This window comes from Telmatherina bonti (genome assembly GCF_933228915.1).
Source record: "Telmatherina bonti genome assembly, chromosome: 19".
NCBI classification, from domain to species: domain Eukaryota; kingdom Metazoa; phylum Chordata; class Actinopteri; order Atheriniformes; family Telmatherinidae; genus Telmatherina; species Telmatherina bonti.
This window is the reverse complement of record NC_136617.1, coordinates 34,460,312-34,478,408: the sequence shown is the minus strand read 5'-3', so window position 1 is coordinate 34,478,408 and position 18,097 is coordinate 34,460,312. Positions and strand designations below refer to the sequence as shown.

The following is an 18,097-nucleotide window of genomic DNA, read 5'->3' as shown; positions in this document are numbered from 1 at the left end:
TATTTTATTATTTGTATTATTATTATTATTATTAGTAGTAGTAGTAGTAGTAGTAGTAGTAGTAGTAGTAGTAGTATTTTATTTATAATAATAATAATAATAATAATTATTATTATTATTATTATTATTATTATTAATAAGAATAATAAATATATATTAGCTTTTATTCACAATAATTCCATGTTTTAATGGCTCTGTGATGGGTTGTGTTAGAGCACGGTTAGGACCAACATCTGTTGATCATCACTTTATTAAAATACTCCATATAAACATTCAGCCATATAACAGAACACCTGCTAGATATGCAACTTCCGGCTGAAAGTGCAGAGATTTGCTTTACACTCCATTTGCTTTTGATGTAATTGGGTCTTTTCTAGTGCAAGACTGAAACAATGTTTGCAGGACAAAAGTTTGTCTGAACAAGAAAAACCGTCACACCATCAGAAACCTGATCAACATGTCAGAGTAAAACAAACAAACAAAAAAAAATATTATACATTATATTCCGGACGGAATATATATATATATATATATATATATATATATATATATATATATATATATATATATATATATATATATATATATATATATATATATACATATATATGTACACACTATTCACAAAAAGTTAGGGATATTCAGCTTTTGGGTGAAATTTCACAACAAGCCTAAAATGCATTCAAACCTGTACAGGTGAACTTAATGTGATCTTCTCTAAGCTTTTAAATGCACATGTCCAACTGTTAAATCCATCCATCCATCCATCCATCCATCTTCTGCCGCTTATCCGGGGTCGGGTCGCGGGGGCAGCAGCCTAAGCAGGGAAGCCCAGACTTCCCTCTCCCCAGCCACATTTGCCAACTCTGCGGGGGGGATCCCGAGGTGTTCCCAGGCCAGCCGAGAGATATAATCCCTCCAGCGTGTCCTGGGTCTTCCCCGGGGTCTCCTCCCACAGGGACGTGCCTGGAACACCTCACCAGGGAGGTCCAGGAGGCATCCTGACCAGATGCCCGAGCCACCTCAACTGGTTCCTCTCGATGCGGAGGAGCAGCGGCTCTACTCTGATCTCCTCCCGGATGACCAAGCTCCTCACCCTATCTCTAAGGGTGAGCCCGGCCACCCTGCGGAGGAAACCCATTTCAGCCGCCTGTATACGAGATCTCCTTCTTTTGGTCACGACCCACAGCTCATGACCATAGGTGAGGGTAGGAACGTAGATCGACTGGTAAATCGAGAGCTTCGCCTTCTGGCTCAGCTCCTTCTTCACCACGACAGACCGGCGCAGAGTCCGCATTACTGCAGACGCCGCACCGATCCGTCTGTCGATCTCGTGCTCCATCCTTCCCTCACTCGTGAACAAGACCCCGAGATATTTAAACTCCTCCACTTGAGGCAGGACCTGACTCCCGACCCGGAGAAGGCAATCCACTCTATTCCGGATGAGGACCATGGTCTCAGATTTGGAGGTGCTGATTCTCATCCCAGCCGCTTCACACTCGGCCACGAATTGCTCAAGTGAGAACTGGAGATAATGACCAGATGAAGCCAACAGGACCACGTCATCTGCAAAAAGCAGGGACCCAATCCTGAGGCCACCAAGTCGGATCCCTTCAACACCTCGGCTGTGCCTAGAAATTCTGTCCATATAAGTTATGAACAGAATCGGTGATAAAGGGCAGCCTTGGCGGAGTCCAACCCTCACCGGAAACGAATCCGACTTACTACCGGCAATGCGGACCAAGCTCTGACACCTGTCGTACAGGGACCGGACAGCCCGTACAAGGGGGTCCGGTACCCCATATTCCCGGAGTACCCCCCACAGGAGCCCCCGGGGGACACGGTCGAATGCCTTCTCCAGGTCCACAAAACACATGTAGACTGGTTGGGCAAACTCCCATGCCCCCTCCAGGACCCCAAAGAGGGTATAGAGCTGGTCCACTGTTCCGCGACCAGGACGAAAACCACACTGCTCCTCCTCAATCCGGGATTCGACTATCCGGCGGACCCTCCTCTCCAGGACCCCTGAATGGACCTTACCAGGGAGGCTGAGGAGTGTGATTCCCCTGTAATTGGAACACACCCTCCGGTCCCCCTTCTTAAAAAGGGGGACCACCACCCCGATCTGTCAATCCAGCGGTACTGACCCCGATGTCGACGCAATGCTGCAGAGGCGTGTCAGCCAGGACAGCCCCACAGCATCCAGAGCCTTAAGGAACTCCGGGTGGATCTCATCCACCCCCGGGGCCTTGCCGCCAAGGAGCTGTTTGACCACCTCAGCGACTTCAGCCCCAGAGATAGGAGAGTCCACCCCTTAGTCCATCAGCTCTGCTTCCTCATCGGAAGACGTGTTGGTAGGATTGAGGAGGTCTTCGAAGTATTCCCTCCACCGACCCACAACGTCCCGAGTTGAGGTCAGCAGCTCCCCACCTCCACTGTACACAGTATTGATGGAGCACTGCTTCCCCCTCCTGAGCCGCCAGATGGTGGACCAGAATCTCCTCGAAGCCGTCCGGAAGTCTTTCTCCATGGCCTCGCCGAACTCCTCCCATGCCCGAGTTTTTGCCTCGGCAACAGCCAAAGCCGCATGCCGCTTAGCCCGCCGGTACCCATCAGCTGCCTCCAGAGTCCCACAGGCCAAGAAGGCCCGATAGGACTCCTTCTTCAGCTTGACGGCATCCCTCACTGCTGGTGTCCACCAACGAGTCCTGGGATTACCGCCACGACAGGCACCAACGACCTTACAGCCATAGCTCCGGCCAGCCGCCTCAGCAATAGAGGCACGGAACACAGCCCATTCGGACTCAATGTCCCCCGCCTCACTCGGGACATGGTTGAAGCTCTGCTGAAGGTGGGAGTTGAAGCTCGCTCTGACGGGGGACTCAGCCAGACGTTCCCAGCAGACCCTCACAACACGTTTGGGTCTGCCAGATCTGACCGGCCTCCTCCCCCACCACCTGAGCCAACTCACCACCAGGCGGTGATCTGTTGAAGCTCCGCCCCCCTCTTCACCCGAGTGTCCAAGGCATGTGGCCGCAGGTCCGACGATACGACTACAAAATCCATCATCGAACTGCGGCCCAGGGAATCCTGATGCCAGGTGTACATATGGACACTCTTATGTTGGAACATGGTGTTCGTTATGGACAATCCATGACGAGCACAGAAGTCCAATAACAAAACACCATTTGGGTTCAGAGGGGGGGGACCATGCCTCCCAATCACTCCCCTCCAGGTCTCACTGTCATTGCCCACGTGAGCATTGAAGTCCCCCAGCAGAACAATGGAGTCCCCAGAAGGAGCACCCTCCAGCACTCCCTCCAAGGACTCCAGAAAGGGTGGGTACTCTGAACTGCTGTTCGGTGCATAAGCACAGACAACAGTCAGGACCCGTCCCCCCACCCGGAGGCGGAGGGAAACTACCCTTTCATCCACCAGGGTAAACCCCAACGTGCAGGCACCAAGCTGGGGGCTGATGAGAATGCCCACACCTGCTCGGCGCCTCTCACCATGAGCAACTCCAGAGTGGAAGAAGGTCCAGCCCCTTTCGAGGGTACTGGTTCCAGAGCCCAAGCCATGCGTCGAGGTGAGTCCAACTGTATCTAGCCGGAACCGCTCAACCTCGCGCACAAGCTCAGGCTCCTTCCCCACCAGAGAGGTGACGTTCCACGTCCCTAGAGCCAGCTTCTGCAGCCGGGGATCGGACCGCCAGGGTCCCCGCCCCTTGCTGCCGCCCAGCTTACATTGCACCCTGTTGTAGTGTAGGACAAACAAGGACCCAAGTGCAGATTGGATGTGGATACTAGGACAGGTTTATTGTTCTCCTGGGCAGAATGGTAGGTGGCCAGGCAGGCAGGTTGACGGGCAGGCAAGAATCATGCACTGGTGACAGAACAGACAGTTGTGAAACAAGCAGTTTAAATTCTTAAGCAGAAATGCTGCAATGGCCGAGAGCTGTTACCACAGATGAAACAACAATCAGGCGATGACTGGTGAACTGAGCTGGCCTTTTATCTTGCTGCTGCTGATTTCCCGATGAGAACCTGGTGTGGACTTGATTGCCAGGGAAACAGGCACACCCACTGCAGCACAGGTCAGAGCAGGAACCACAACAGTACCCCCCCCCCCCCCCCCCCCCCCCCCCCCCTCCACGGGAGCCACCGGGCGACCGAAACTTCTCCGGATGAGCATGACGAAAATCCCGGACCAGGGATGCATCCAGAATAAATGAGCGCGGAACCCAGGCACGCTCCTCAGGACCATACCCCTCCCAGTCCACCAGAAACTGGAAGCCACGACCCCGACGCCGCACATCCAGGAGACGCCGGACAGAATAGGCAGGGCGACCCGCCACAAGCCGGGCAGGAGGAGGGGGTCTGGAAGGAGGGATGAGAGGACTAGAGGAAACAGGCTTGAGTTGGGAGACATGGAAAGAAGGGTGGACTCTCATGGAACTGGGGAGTTTCAGTTTGACCACGGTGGGATTAATGATCCGCTCAACCTCAAAAGGACCCAAAAAGCGGGGGGCCAACTTCTTGGCATCAGTACGCAATGGAATGTTCTTTGCTGATAACCAAACCTTTTGGCCAGGTGCGTAATGGGGTCCAGGAGTCCGATGACGATCCGCCATGCGGCGGGTACGTACGGAGGCACGAAGGAGCGCAGTTCGAGCCTTCCTCCAAATCCGTCGGCGGCGGCGGATGTGTAGCTGGACCGACGGCACAGAAACCTCCTCCTCCTGTGCTGGAAACAGGGGCAGCTGATATCCCAGGGAGCATTCGAAAGGTGATAAGCCTGAAGCAGAAGAGGTAAGGGAGTTGTGAGCATACTCTACCCAGTCCAGATGGTCACACCAGGAGGAGGGGTTGGACTCAGCCACACATCTCAGGGCAGTTTCCAGATCCTGATTAGACCTCTCAGCCTGGCCATTGGTCTGGGGATGGAAACCAGACGACAGGCTCACAGTGGCCCCGAGTGAGTGACAAAACGACTTCCATACCTGGGATGTAAATTGGGGTCCTCTGTCTGATACTATGTCTGTCGGCAGACCATGGAGCCGAAAGACATGATGAACAAGTAAGTTGGCTGTCTCCTTGGCAGTAGGAAGTTTGGGAAGGGCAATAAAGTGAACAGCTTTGGAAAAGCGATCAACAACTGTGAGGATGGTGGTGTTACCTCTTGAGGCTGGAAGACCAGTGACGAAGTCCAGAGCAATGTGCGACCAGGGTCTGCTTGGAACAGGTAATGGACGAAGGAATCCCGCAGGTGGCTGATGCGATGACTTACTGCGTGCACACGTCGTACAGGCTGCAACAAACTCCCGGACACCTTTATCCATTGTGGGCCACCAGAATCTGCGTCTCAGAAAAGAAAGTGTTCGCACAGAACCAGGGTGGCATGCTAGGCGGGAGGAATGTCCCCACTGGAGGACTTGGGAACGTACAGAATTGGGGACATAAAGGCGGTTACGGGGACCTGTGCCAGGGTCAGGCTGTTGCTGTTGGGCCTCTCTAACCCTGTCCTCCACCTCCCAGGAAACAGCGGCTATAACACAGGTTGCAGGTAAGATGGTATCAGGTGAAACTGCAGTCTTGGGTGGAAATTGGCGAGAGAGAGAGTCCGGTTTCTGGTTTTTGGACCCAGGTCTGTATGACAGCGTGAAGTGGAATCGATTGAAGAAAAGAGACCAACGGGCCTGTCGGGGATTCATTTGTCTAGCAGACTGTAGGTATTCCAGGTTCTTATGGTCAGTCCAGATGAGGAATGGCACTTTGGATCCCTCCAACCAATGGCGCCACTGCTCCAGGGCAAGTTTGATGGCTAAGAGTTCCCTATCACCGACATGGTAGTTCTGCTCAGCTGGTGTTAGACGTCGAGAGAAAAAGGCACAAGGATGTAACTTCTGAGACTCTGGGGATCGTTGGGACAAGACAGCTCCAACGCCGACATCTGAAGCATCAACCTCCACCACAAATTGATGGTTGAGATCAGGGTGGAGGAGGACAGGAGTAGTGGTGAATAGATCCTTTAACTTGACAAAAGCCTGAGCCGCCGGCTCAGACCAGACAAATGGGACTGTAGGCGATGTAAGTTTTGTCAGGGGAGCTGCGATGCGGCTATAATTGCGAATGAATCTGCGATAAAAATTAGCAAAACCCAAGAAACGTTGCAGCTGCTTGACAGAAGTTGGGACTGGCCATTCGGTAACAGCTTTGACCTTCTCAGGATCTGCTCAGACCTGCCCACTCTCAAAAATGTATCCAAGAAAAGAAACAGTGTTATTATGAAAATCACACTTCTCGGCCTTAACGAATAGGCGATTCTCCAGAAGTCTCTGCAGGACTTGTCGGACATGTTGTATATGTTCGGCGAGGTTGTGGGAAAAGATGAGGATATCGTCTAAATAGACGAAAACAAAACGGTTCAGGAAGTCTCTCAGCACATCATTAACTAAGGCTTGGAAAACAGCAGGGGCATTACAAAGTCCAAAAGGCATGACTCGATACTCAAAATGGCCGAGTGGGGTCTTGAAGGCTGTCTTCCACTCATCTCCCTCTTTTATCCTGACCAGATGATATGCGTTGCGGAGATCTAGCTTTGTGAAGATTGTTGAGCCATGGAGAGAGTTGAAGGCAGACTCAAGAAGTGGCAGAGGATACTTATTCTTTATGGTTATAGCATTTAATCTCCGGTAGTCAATACAAGGCCGAAGAGAACCATCCTTCTTAGATACAAAGAAAAAACCTGCGCCAACAGGGGAAGAAGAAGGTCTAATTAAACCAGCAGCCAGCGAATCCGAAATATATTTCTCCATGGCCTCAGTCTCTGGCTTAGAAAGATTGTACAGACGACTGGCTGGCAACGGAGCCCCAGGTAACAAGTCTATGGCGCAGTCATATGGTCGGTGAGGAGGAAGAGAAAGGGCCCTCTCTTTACTGAACACCTCAGCGAGGTCATGGTAGGCTAGAGGAATGTCTGACAAATCCTTAGAAGTGGGACAATGACTGGTAGTGGTTATACCAGATGGGACGGCAGAGTGAAGACAAGTTGCATGACAATAAGAACTCCAGTTAATAATCCTCCCAGTAGTCCAATCCAGATGGGGATTGTGTAACGATAACCAAGGGTGTCCTAAAACCAGGGGTGAATTTGGTGAGTTTACAACAAAGAAACTAATAAACTCCTGGTGATTTCCCGAAACAATTTGTTTAACCGGAACAGACTCTTGGGTGATGGAGTAAAGAATGCTACCATCCAGAGCCCGGGCAGAAACAGGAGGGAAGAGAGATTCTAGGTCTAGATTAATCCTTGCAGCCCATTCCTTGTCAATAAAGTTTGCTTCAGCTCCAGAATCCACTAAAGCCTGTACTGGATGAGAGAAACCCTTGACATATAGCACCACTGGAATGAGTGTCTTTGTGTGGGGAATTACCTTTGGAGTGGTGGTCGTCAGTACTCCCACAGCTACTGACGACCCAGATCTTTTGGCCGTTCTGTGCAGACAGCTCTCTGGTGTCCCGGTCTTCCACAATAAAAACAAACGCCGGTTTCCCTCCTCCTCTGTCGTTCCTCCGTGGACAGATGAGCTCGGCCCAGCTGCATGGGCTCCTCGGACTGTGTTGTGCTAGGAAGGGAAGGGCGGACCGCTCCGATGGTGGAGCCGGGAAAATACAGCTCAGAACGAGTCTGCCGCTCTCGGTCTCTCTCCCGTAAGCGGTTGTCCAGCCTTATTGAGAGGGAAACCAGGTCGTCTAGGGAATCTGATGCATCACGGGTGGCAAGCTCATCCTGCTTAAACCATTTGTGAAGATTCCACAAAGAGCCTGATCATTCCAGCCCGAATCCGCAGCCGCAGTCCTGAAATCCACAGCAAACTCAGCAACACTCATCTTTCCTTGTCGGAGATTAATCAGCCGCTTAACGGCATCGCCCCCTCTCACTGGATGGTCAAACACCTTCTTCATCTCATCCATAAAAGCTGGATAAGACATGTGCCTGAAACCCTGCCGTTCAAACGCTGCTTCTGCCCATGACAAAGCCTTGCCCTCCAGAAGTCCGATGACGTAGGAGATCTTGGATTTGTCACTGGCATAAGTGATGGGCTTCTGGTCGAACACAAGTGAGCATTGGAGTAAGAACCCTCTACATTTACCCAGATCCCCGGCATAAGGTTTGGGGTCCAGGATGTGTGTCTCTCTTACCGGGGTGGCAGAAGCGGTAGGATGCCTGGATGAGTCCGGAACCTGTTGCTGATCGGGAGCAGGCTGTACCAGACCAGCCACATGACTGGTGAGTTGAGACAACTGCGTAAGGATGGTGTGGTAATTCTGGTCCAAAGTTAGAAGCATCTGCTCATGTCGAGCTAAGTGAGCATTCTGACCAGATAGGGCTTGCTGAAGTTGTCCGGCGGCGCCTTCTGGGTTAGAATCTGCTGGATCCATACCTGATGGCCTGATTGTTCTGTTGTAGTGTAGGACAAACAAGGACCCAAGTGCAGATTGGATGTGGATACTAGGACAGGTTTATTGTTCTCCTGGGCAGAATGGTAGGTGGCCAGGCAGGCAGGTTGGCGGGCAGGCAGGCTGGTTGGCGGGCAGGCAGGCAGGTTGCCGGGCAGGCAGGCAGGTTGGCGGGCAGGCAGGCTGGTTGGCGGGCAGGCAGGCAGGTTGACGGGCAGGCAGGCAGGTTGACGGGCAGGCAGGCAGGTTGACGGGCAGGCAGGCAAGAATCATGCACTGGTGACAGAACAGACAGTTGTGAAACAAGCAGTTTAAATTCTTAAGCAGAAATGCTGCAATGGCCGAGAGCTGTTACCACAGATGAAACAACAATCAGGCGATGACTGGTGAACTGAGCTGGCCTTTTATCTTGCTGCTGCTGATTTCCCGATGAGAACCTGGTGTGGACTTGATTGCCAGGGAAACAGGCACACCCACTGCAGCACAGGTCAGAGCAGGAACCACAACACACCCGACCCGTACGGCTCCTCCCGCAGATGGTGAGCCCACGGGAGGTGGGGCCCATGTAACGCTTTCGGGCTAAGCCCGACCAGGCCCCATGGGCGAAGGCCCGGCCACCAGACGCTCGCTCTCGTACCCCACCTCCAGGCCTGGCTCCAGAGGGGGGTCCCAGTAACCCGCGTCCGGGCAAGGGAACATTCATGCACAGGTTGGTCGTCATCATAGAGGTCGATGAGCGGTGCTTGGTCTGGTCCCTCCCCTAGACACCTGTTTGCCATGGGTGACCCTACCAGGGGCATAAAGCCCCTGAGAACATAGCTGCTAGGATCTTCGGGACGCACAAACCCCTCCACCACGATAAGGTGACAGCTCAGGGAGGGGCCAACTGTTAAATGTTTCAATAAAGTTTGCACAAGTTGCTGTTCTCTAACAAGGAGCTTAACGGCAAAAATCACGGCAGGTGTGTGATCCTTGAATTGACCAATAAATGTCCTGGTTCAATTAGAGCTGGTGTTTAAACAGTTGTCCTCATCATGCTGTTCACATTTTGACATCATGAGACCAAGACGACACCTAACAATGGAACAACAGTCCCTTGTGCCCCTACATGAACAGCACAGGCCTAATTTCATCTTCATGGACGACAATGCTCCTGCTCATCGAGGCCGCATCATCAGGGAACGGCTGTTGGAGACTGGTGGACCTCAAATGGAATGGCCTGCACTCTCTCCAGACCTGGATCCCATTGAAAACCTGTGGGATCAGCTGAGCCGTCGTGTAGAGGCCCGAGACCCTGCACCCCAGAACCTCAATGACCTGAGGGCTGCCCTTCAAGAAGAGTGGGATGCCATGCCTCAGCAGGCAATAAGTTGCCTTGTGAACAGCATGAGACGTCGTCGTCAAGCTGTAATTGATGCTCAAGGGCACATGACCAGATATTGAGACAAATTTTTTGTTGTGGTGTAACTACCATTGTTGTTACCTTTTGTGTTGAATGAATTTTTTGAGATGAGGAAATCAGTAGTGCATCCTTCTACTTAAATGTCTTACTTTTATGATATTATATCACTGTAGCATGAACATATTGCATTTTCCATAAATTTCACCTGAAAGCCAAATATCACTAACTTTTTGTGAGTAGTGTATATGTGTGTATACAAATAATTTTTGCCCCCCCTCCCCCATGTATAGAAGACTAACTCTGCTGTGAAAACATGCTCAAAGGTGAAAAACATTTAACGTGAAATGTACTCAGAGAAAAATTTTATTGGTGTATTTCTATATTAAAGGAGAAGACATACACAGAGCCATCATATTTCCTTTGATACAGATAATAAATTGACAAGAAATTAATGATTGACACTACATGTCTTTACTGTCCTGCAGCAACATTGTTTCAGAAAATGCACCGGGCTGATCGAGCAAAAGTGTAAAGTAAGTGACTGTTGTTATAATTAATACTTTATTCACACAGGTTGTTTTTTGGCCTTCCTGGATCATTTCTGACACTGATATGTCTTTATTTCTGAAAAATCATCTGCAACATGAGGAAAGACTACCACATTAGAAATGTTTAAAACAATTCTCAAATGTTGGCTGAAGAGGAGCCATGCATGTAACCACTTATGATTTTTCTCTCAACTATTTCTCATGTCTGAAGTGTTGGATTGTGTGAAAAACTTTTGTGTTTTACTCATTATTTTTGTAAATTGTTTAATTTTCTTGATCCGCCAGATGAAAAGTAGCCACTGGCTAATTCTGGCATATTTACCTTTATAAGTCCATTAATATGCATCATTCCTTTTAAATAAGTGAAGAAGAAAGATTTTACATTGTTTACTTTTTTGTTTGTTTGTTTGTTTTCTTTTTCTTTCACTTTGGTTTGTTTTTTTATCATGCAATCTATTGGATTTACATGGTAGCTGTTGATCGACGGGATACTGGGAACACTGGTGATCTTCCTCGTGCTGGAGCTGCTGATCTGTATCACTGCCATACTTTTTGGACTAAGTGTCCTAGCAGCTGGTGGAAATCAGGTAAAGTCTTCATCAAATCACTTACTGGCCTTCACACAGAGTAAACATTATGCATATAAAGTAGCAGTTCTGTATTTTCTCCATTGAGATTATGTGCCAGGCCAAACGGAAATCTTCAAAGTTTTTCAAAATGTTAAGATTATCTTCTGAAACAACAAAGAAATGTTTACAGTGCTTTTAATTCTACCCTTTTAGATGTGTGTCATGTATCATTTATACAGCTATGGTTCCTTTTACCAAAGGTTGTTTGGTAGCCCAGTCCTCGAGGACTGGAATTTGGCATCCAGGATCTACAGTTTACAACCTCAGCTCCGAATAGGTTGGGTTTCTGTGTAAAATGTCAATAAAAGAATGTAATGATTTCTAGGGGTGTAACAATTTATCTATCGATCTATCAGTTGATCCAACCATTTCCATCGGTACAAGTTATTAATGAAATGGTAAATATAAATCTTACATCATTTTAAAAGGTAATCGAGTCTTTTAAATTAGGAAATAACACAGTAAACTTTATTTAGATGTGGGTTTTTTTGTACTTTTATTGATAAAGATTACTTAATTCAATCTGCCTGTCATTAAAATCATGACCAAGCAGATTGTCATCATGACCAAGCGCCAGCACAGCAGACAATAAAAAGTAAGGATGATGGAAGAGGAAAAGCCACAGAGCATGAAATTATCAAGTGTGTGTGGAAACACTTCGGCTTTTGCAAAGACAGAGAAGTTTCAAATAAGTTACTTGCTGTTTTCAGGGCATGTAAAGGTCAAGTAAAACGCAACGGCTAATCTCTCCAACCACCTCCTTTGGTGTGTTGGCATTTCTCACAACGCTGACCATCTTGCACCCGCTGCAGCAGAGTAAGTCCTGTCTGCAGACAGGGCCTCGCCAGTAAAGACAAGGCTCATTGTAGCAACTGGCAAGTTTATTTCCAGTGACATGTGATACGATCAAGCGGTTAAAAAAAAAAGCCAATGTTGAAGTACCAAAAATTTCAGTTCCCCACTTATCCACCAGGGGCAGCAAAAAGAGTCAATTTCCATAGACTTCCATATTTATTTCTTCACAGCAGAAATAAATATGTTCTAAAAAAAACATTTTAGGTATAACAGGTAAGATTTACTTTCATGACAACTGTGTAAAATAACTTAGATGTTATTCAATCTCCAAATTCAACATGATTAGGGGTGTGTCCTCCTGATTGGCAGGTAAAGAAGGCAGAGTGTAGCACAACCACGGAAAAAAAAAATTCAATCCTTGCACAGTTGTCATGAAGGTAAACCTGACCTCCTACACCTAAAACATATTTTTGTAGCAGGCTGTAAGCATGTGAAGTTGGAACTTCTACACTGACTGCGCTTTAAACAGCAGGAAGTTGCTGCTCTGTTTCTCTGAACACAGTTATGGTCAGTGATGGCGATCAGGATTATCAGTGCTTTCTCCCCTGAAAACCTCGAGCTCAGGAGGAGAAAAATGCTGACAGTTACTCTGACACAGAAACATCCTATAGTGGCTGAACGCTTTCACCCAGCTGAGGTATTTTAAGGATACAAAGGAAATGAACTGCAAACTCTTCTCCTGATACTCACAACAAGCGGGGAATGCAACATTAAGCTGATAAAATTCGCTCCACACAAGTTCTCGCTTCTCGTGGAGGATGGAACAAGCTTTAGAAAGCAGGAGGCTGCCAACCAGCTCATCGAGGAGACCAAATTGATTCTAAAGTTCAACCCATGGTTGTGCCGTTCATCCACAACCACCACTTCATGTTGCAGCATAAGACATGGCCCCATGTTGCAAGTACACATTTCCTGGAAGCTGAAAACATCCCAGTTCTTCCGTGGCCAGCATATTCACCAGACATGTCACCCATTGAGGATGTTCTGACCCCCCAGACTCCCCCAATAAAGCAAGACTGCACATTTTGGCCTTTTATTGTTGCCAGCCTGCAAACGTGTGCTGTCTGATCAGCATCTTGGTATGCTACACATGTGAGGTGGGATGGATTATATCGGTAAAGGAGAAATGCAAAGGTGTTGCGTTTATATTTTTGTTCAGTGTATTTTGTTCTGCTGAGCTCATTTATTTTGCCAAGGGGAACTTTTATAGATGTAATGATCCCCTTGTATTTCTGGATTCTTATTTTATTTTCCTATTTGTTTTGGATAATAGTTTGTATTACAGAGTTTATGCTGCTGGACCCGACCGGAAAGGACAGAAGAGGGACAGAAAGAGAACAGAAAAGAGAACAAAGAAAACAAGAGAAAGAGATCAATGCATACACGTATATGCACATACATACCCACCTACATATATATGTATATACACTTGCGCACACACACACACACACACACACACATATATATATATATACATATATATATATATATATATATATATATATATATATATATATATATATATATATATATATATATATATATATATATACATATAGATAGATAGATAGATAGATAGATACATACATACATGCATACATACATGTACACACACACACACACATATATATATATTTATGTATATATATATATATATATATATATATATATATATATATATATATATATATATATATATATATATATATACACATACATACACATACATATACATATATACAGTTCAATGTATTTCATCCAGATGAATTTTTGGCTGAAGATTAATTGATTTCAAGTCATTGAATCATTTCAGATTCTATCTTTCTAAATGAACAATATTTTCCACAAATTATCATATAAACTGAATCGTTGTCAAATTTAGTTGTTACACGTCTGTTTCCAAATCTCATGCAACTCATATTTTATTATGTAGTACCCCCTCTTCCTATAAGAACAATCTCAAGATATTTGTGAAGCAGACCAGTTTCTGGAGTTTTAAGACAGAAATGTTGATCCGATATTCCAGACGTTTCAGTTCTTGATGGTCCCTCTCCTCTCAAATCCCTTCTGAACTTTTCTATGGTTTTAAAGACCAGTTGAAATGAGCCTTGGTTCAGTGGCTTTATGAGAACTACTGGGCTGCCACTGATGACTGTTGTACATAATTCTGGAAAAATCACTCTCAAACTCTGTAAATAGTGAAAACTGATCCTTGTTGCAAGTCTATATCCTATTTTAGATCTGTCTGTAGACCAGCCAATTTATCAGATTTTTTTTTCACATTAAAATACACAGAAAGAAAGTAATCATAGTAGATCTCTGTCCAACTTGAAATGTTGAGCTGAAACTAAGAGCTATTTACATGCTGTTTGTGTTTGTGACCTGCAGACATCAACCCAGAGACCTCTGTATCCACAGACTCGCCCCCCCCCTGCCCCAGTAATGCCGGCTGTTCAGACCCCCCAGGTAGAAGCTGAACCACATCAGGTATGTCATGTTTGATTGATTGAACCTGATCTGGAACACTGATCTGGAACACTGATCTGAGACACTGATCTGAGACACTGATCTGGAACACTGATCTGAGACACTGATCTGGAACACTGATCTGGAACACTGATCTGAGACACTGATCTGGAACACTGATCTGGAACACTGATCTGAGACACTGATCTGAGACACTGATCTGGAACACTGATCTGGAACACTGATCTGAGACACTGATCTAGAACACTGATCTGGAACACTGATCTGAGACACTGATCTGAGACACTGATCTGAGACACTGATCTGGAACACTGATCTGGAACACTGATCTGAGACACTGATCTAGAACACTGATCTGGAACACTGATCTGGAACACTGATCTGAGACACTGATCTGGAACACTGATCTGGAACACTGATCTGAGACACTGATCTAAAACACTGATCTGGAACACTGATCTGGAACACTGATCTGAGACACTGATCTGAGACACTGATCTGGAACACTGATCTGAGACACTGATCTAGAACACTGATCTGGAACACTGATCTGGAACACTGATCTGAGACACTGATCTAGAACACTGATCTGGAACACTGATCTGGAACACTGATCTGAGACACTGATCTAAAACACTGATCTGGAACACTGATCTGGAACACTGATCTGAGACACTGATCTAAAACACTGATCTGGAACACTGATCTGAGACACTGATCTGGAACACTGATCTGGAACACTGATCTGAGACACTGATCTAGAACACTGATCTGGAACACTGATCTGAGACACTGATCTAGAACACTGATCTGGAACACTGATCTGAGACACTGATCTAGAACACTGATCTAGAACACTGATCTGGAACACTGATCTGGAACACTGATCTGAGACACTAATCTAGAACACTGATCTGGAACACTGATCTGGAACACTGATCTGGAACACTGATCTGAGACACTGATCTAGAACACTGATCTGGAACACTGATCTGGAACACTGATCTGGAACACTGATCTGAGACACTGATCTAGAACACTGATCTAGAACACTGATCTGGAACACTGATCTGAGACACTGATCTAGAACACTGATCTGAGACACTGATCTGGAACACTGATCTGGAACACTGATCTGAGACACTGATCTAGAACACTGATCTGAGACACTGATCTGGAACACTGATCTGGAACACTGATCTGAGACACTGATCTGGAACACTGATCTGGAACACTGATCTGAGACACTGATCTGGAACACTGATCTGGAACACTGATCTGAGACACTGATCTAGAACACTGATCTAGAACACTGATCTGGAACACTGATCTGGAACACTGATCTGAGACACTGATCTAGAACACTGATCTGGAACACTGATCTGGAACACTGATCTGGAACACTGATCTGAGACACTGATCTAGAACACTGATCTAGAACACTGATCTGAGACACTGATCTAGAACACTGATCTGGAACACTGATCTGGAACACTGATCTGAGACACTGATCTGGAACACTGATCTGAGACACTGATCTAGAACACTGATCTGACACTGATCTAGAACACTGATCTGAAACACTGATCTGGAACACTGATCTGGAACACTGATCTGGAACACTGATCTGAGACACTGATCTGGAACACTGATCTGGAACACTGATCTGAGACACTGATCTAGAACACTGATCTGGAACACTGATCTGGAACACTGATCTGAGACACTGATCTGGAACACTGATCTGGAACACTGATCTGAGACACTGATCTAGAACACTGATCTGGAACACTGATCTGGAACACTGATCTGAGACACTGATCTGGAACACTGATCTGGAACACTGATCTGGAACACTGATCTGAGACACTGATCTAGAACACTGATCTGAGACACTGATCTAGAACACTGATCTGAGACACTGATCTAGAACACTGATCTGAGACACTGATCTAGAACACTGATCTGAGACACTGATCTAGAACACTGATCTGGAACACTGATCTGGAACACTGATCTGAGACACTGATCTGGAACACTGATCTGGAACACTGATCTGAGACACTGATCTAGAACACTGATCTGACACTGATCTAGAACACTGATCTGAAACACTGATCTGGAACACTGATCTGAGACACTGATCTGGAACACTGATCTGAGACACTGATCTAGAACACTGATCTAGAACACTGATCTGAGACACTGATCTGGAACACTGATCTGGAACACTGATCTGAGACACTGATCTAGAACACTGATCTAGAACACTGATCTGGAACACTGATCTGGAACACTGATCTGAGACACTGATCTAGAACACTGATCTAGAACACTGATCTGGAACACTGATGTAAAACAGTGTTTCAGATCAGTGAGGGTTGCGTCTTTCAAAGGTGCAACATAGCTTGTCTGCATTCAGTTCGTACCGCTGTCGCAATGAATCTGTAATATGGGGTGTTGACACACAATTTTGCCTATGTCCGTAGGAGAAAATGTAAATATATTATTTTAGCTCCCGCAAAGATCCAGTAAACCTGAATGTTGAATTTTTCCAGACAAAACTGCACCTATATTTAACACGTTTCTAAAGGATGTTTGTTTGCATAATAGTACCCACATGGCTACGGTTATTGTAGCAAGAAGAAGACATCGAAATGAAGAAAAGAGATGCAGAAAATGCATTTTCACACTTGTGTAAATATTTTTGGGATGAACGACAACACAATCATCAAAAAATGTGCCTTGTCTAGCATTGCTATTTTGGAGGAATGGATTTGTAGCCATGAGGAGGAGTCAAACAATACGTGCAATGACAAAACTGCATACAAGTCTGCTTTATTTTGCATGAGTCATTCCAGCGTATGGTAGCTGCACAGCTGGGATCCCCAATCCCATTTTTTATGTGGGATACCATGTGTCGCCAAATGGCCGAAGTTATGAAGTTTCGACTCATTCTCTAATCATTAATTACCAGAATTACCTTAATAAAGCCAAAAGCATAATTACCAACATTCTGGCAAAATATCTCAGGTCAGTGCATCCTTCATTTATTTTTTTAAAAAAAGCAGTTTTCTGTTCTTCAAGTCGTGAGCTGGTGAGTTTTAGACCGATGGCTTGTAGATGAGTCCTTCTTTTTCTGGACCCATTAAAAAAAGAACCTGTGTCAAAAAAATGGATGTTTGCTTTCTTTTTTTTAAGGTGACCCCTAAACCCTTTGCCAGGGGTACTCAATTCAGTCCCCAATCCAGCATGTTATTCATTCATTAATTCATTCATTCATTATCCTAACCGTTTTGTCCAATGAAGGGTCGCTGGAAGCTGGAGCCTATCCCAGCAGTCTTTGGGGAAAAGGCAGGGTACACCCTGGACAGCTCGCCAGTCCATCGCAGGGCCAGTCCAGCAGGTTTTCCATGTATCCTTGCTCCAACACAGCTGACTCAAATTAATGAGTCTTTTTCTGGAGCCTCATAAGTTAGATCCATTAATACAGATTCAGGTCTGTTGAAGCAGGAAAACATGGAAACTCTGCTGGATTGTGGCCCTCGTATGACCAAACTGAACACCTCTGTCCTACCTTTTCACCTGTTTTATTTTCAGATGTTTTATTATATGCTGATTTTTCTTTTGTTTCCCATTTAATGTCTTTGTACTTCATCCACTGCTTGCATCCAAAACTACCATGTTGCAAACTACAAAACATGCAAAACCCTCATT

The 18,097-nt window shown here is 46.3% G+C and overlaps 1 protein-coding gene across 1 annotated transcript in view; it reads left to right on the top strand.

The window, feature by feature from the left end:
* The window catches only part of LOC306770313 (uncharacterized protein), a 40,308-nt gene that overhangs the window by 15,161 nt on the left and 7,050 nt on the right, over positions 1-18,097 (top strand). Inside the window, exons 6-8 of the mRNA XM_079259168.1 lie at positions 10,347-10,394; positions 10,883-10,996; positions 14,282-14,380. Coding sequence (XP_079115294.1) covers positions 10,347-10,394; positions 10,883-10,996; positions 14,282-14,380 — 261 coding nt within the window. The remainder of the gene's footprint in view (positions 1-10,346; positions 10,395-10,882; positions 10,997-14,281; positions 14,381-18,097) is intronic.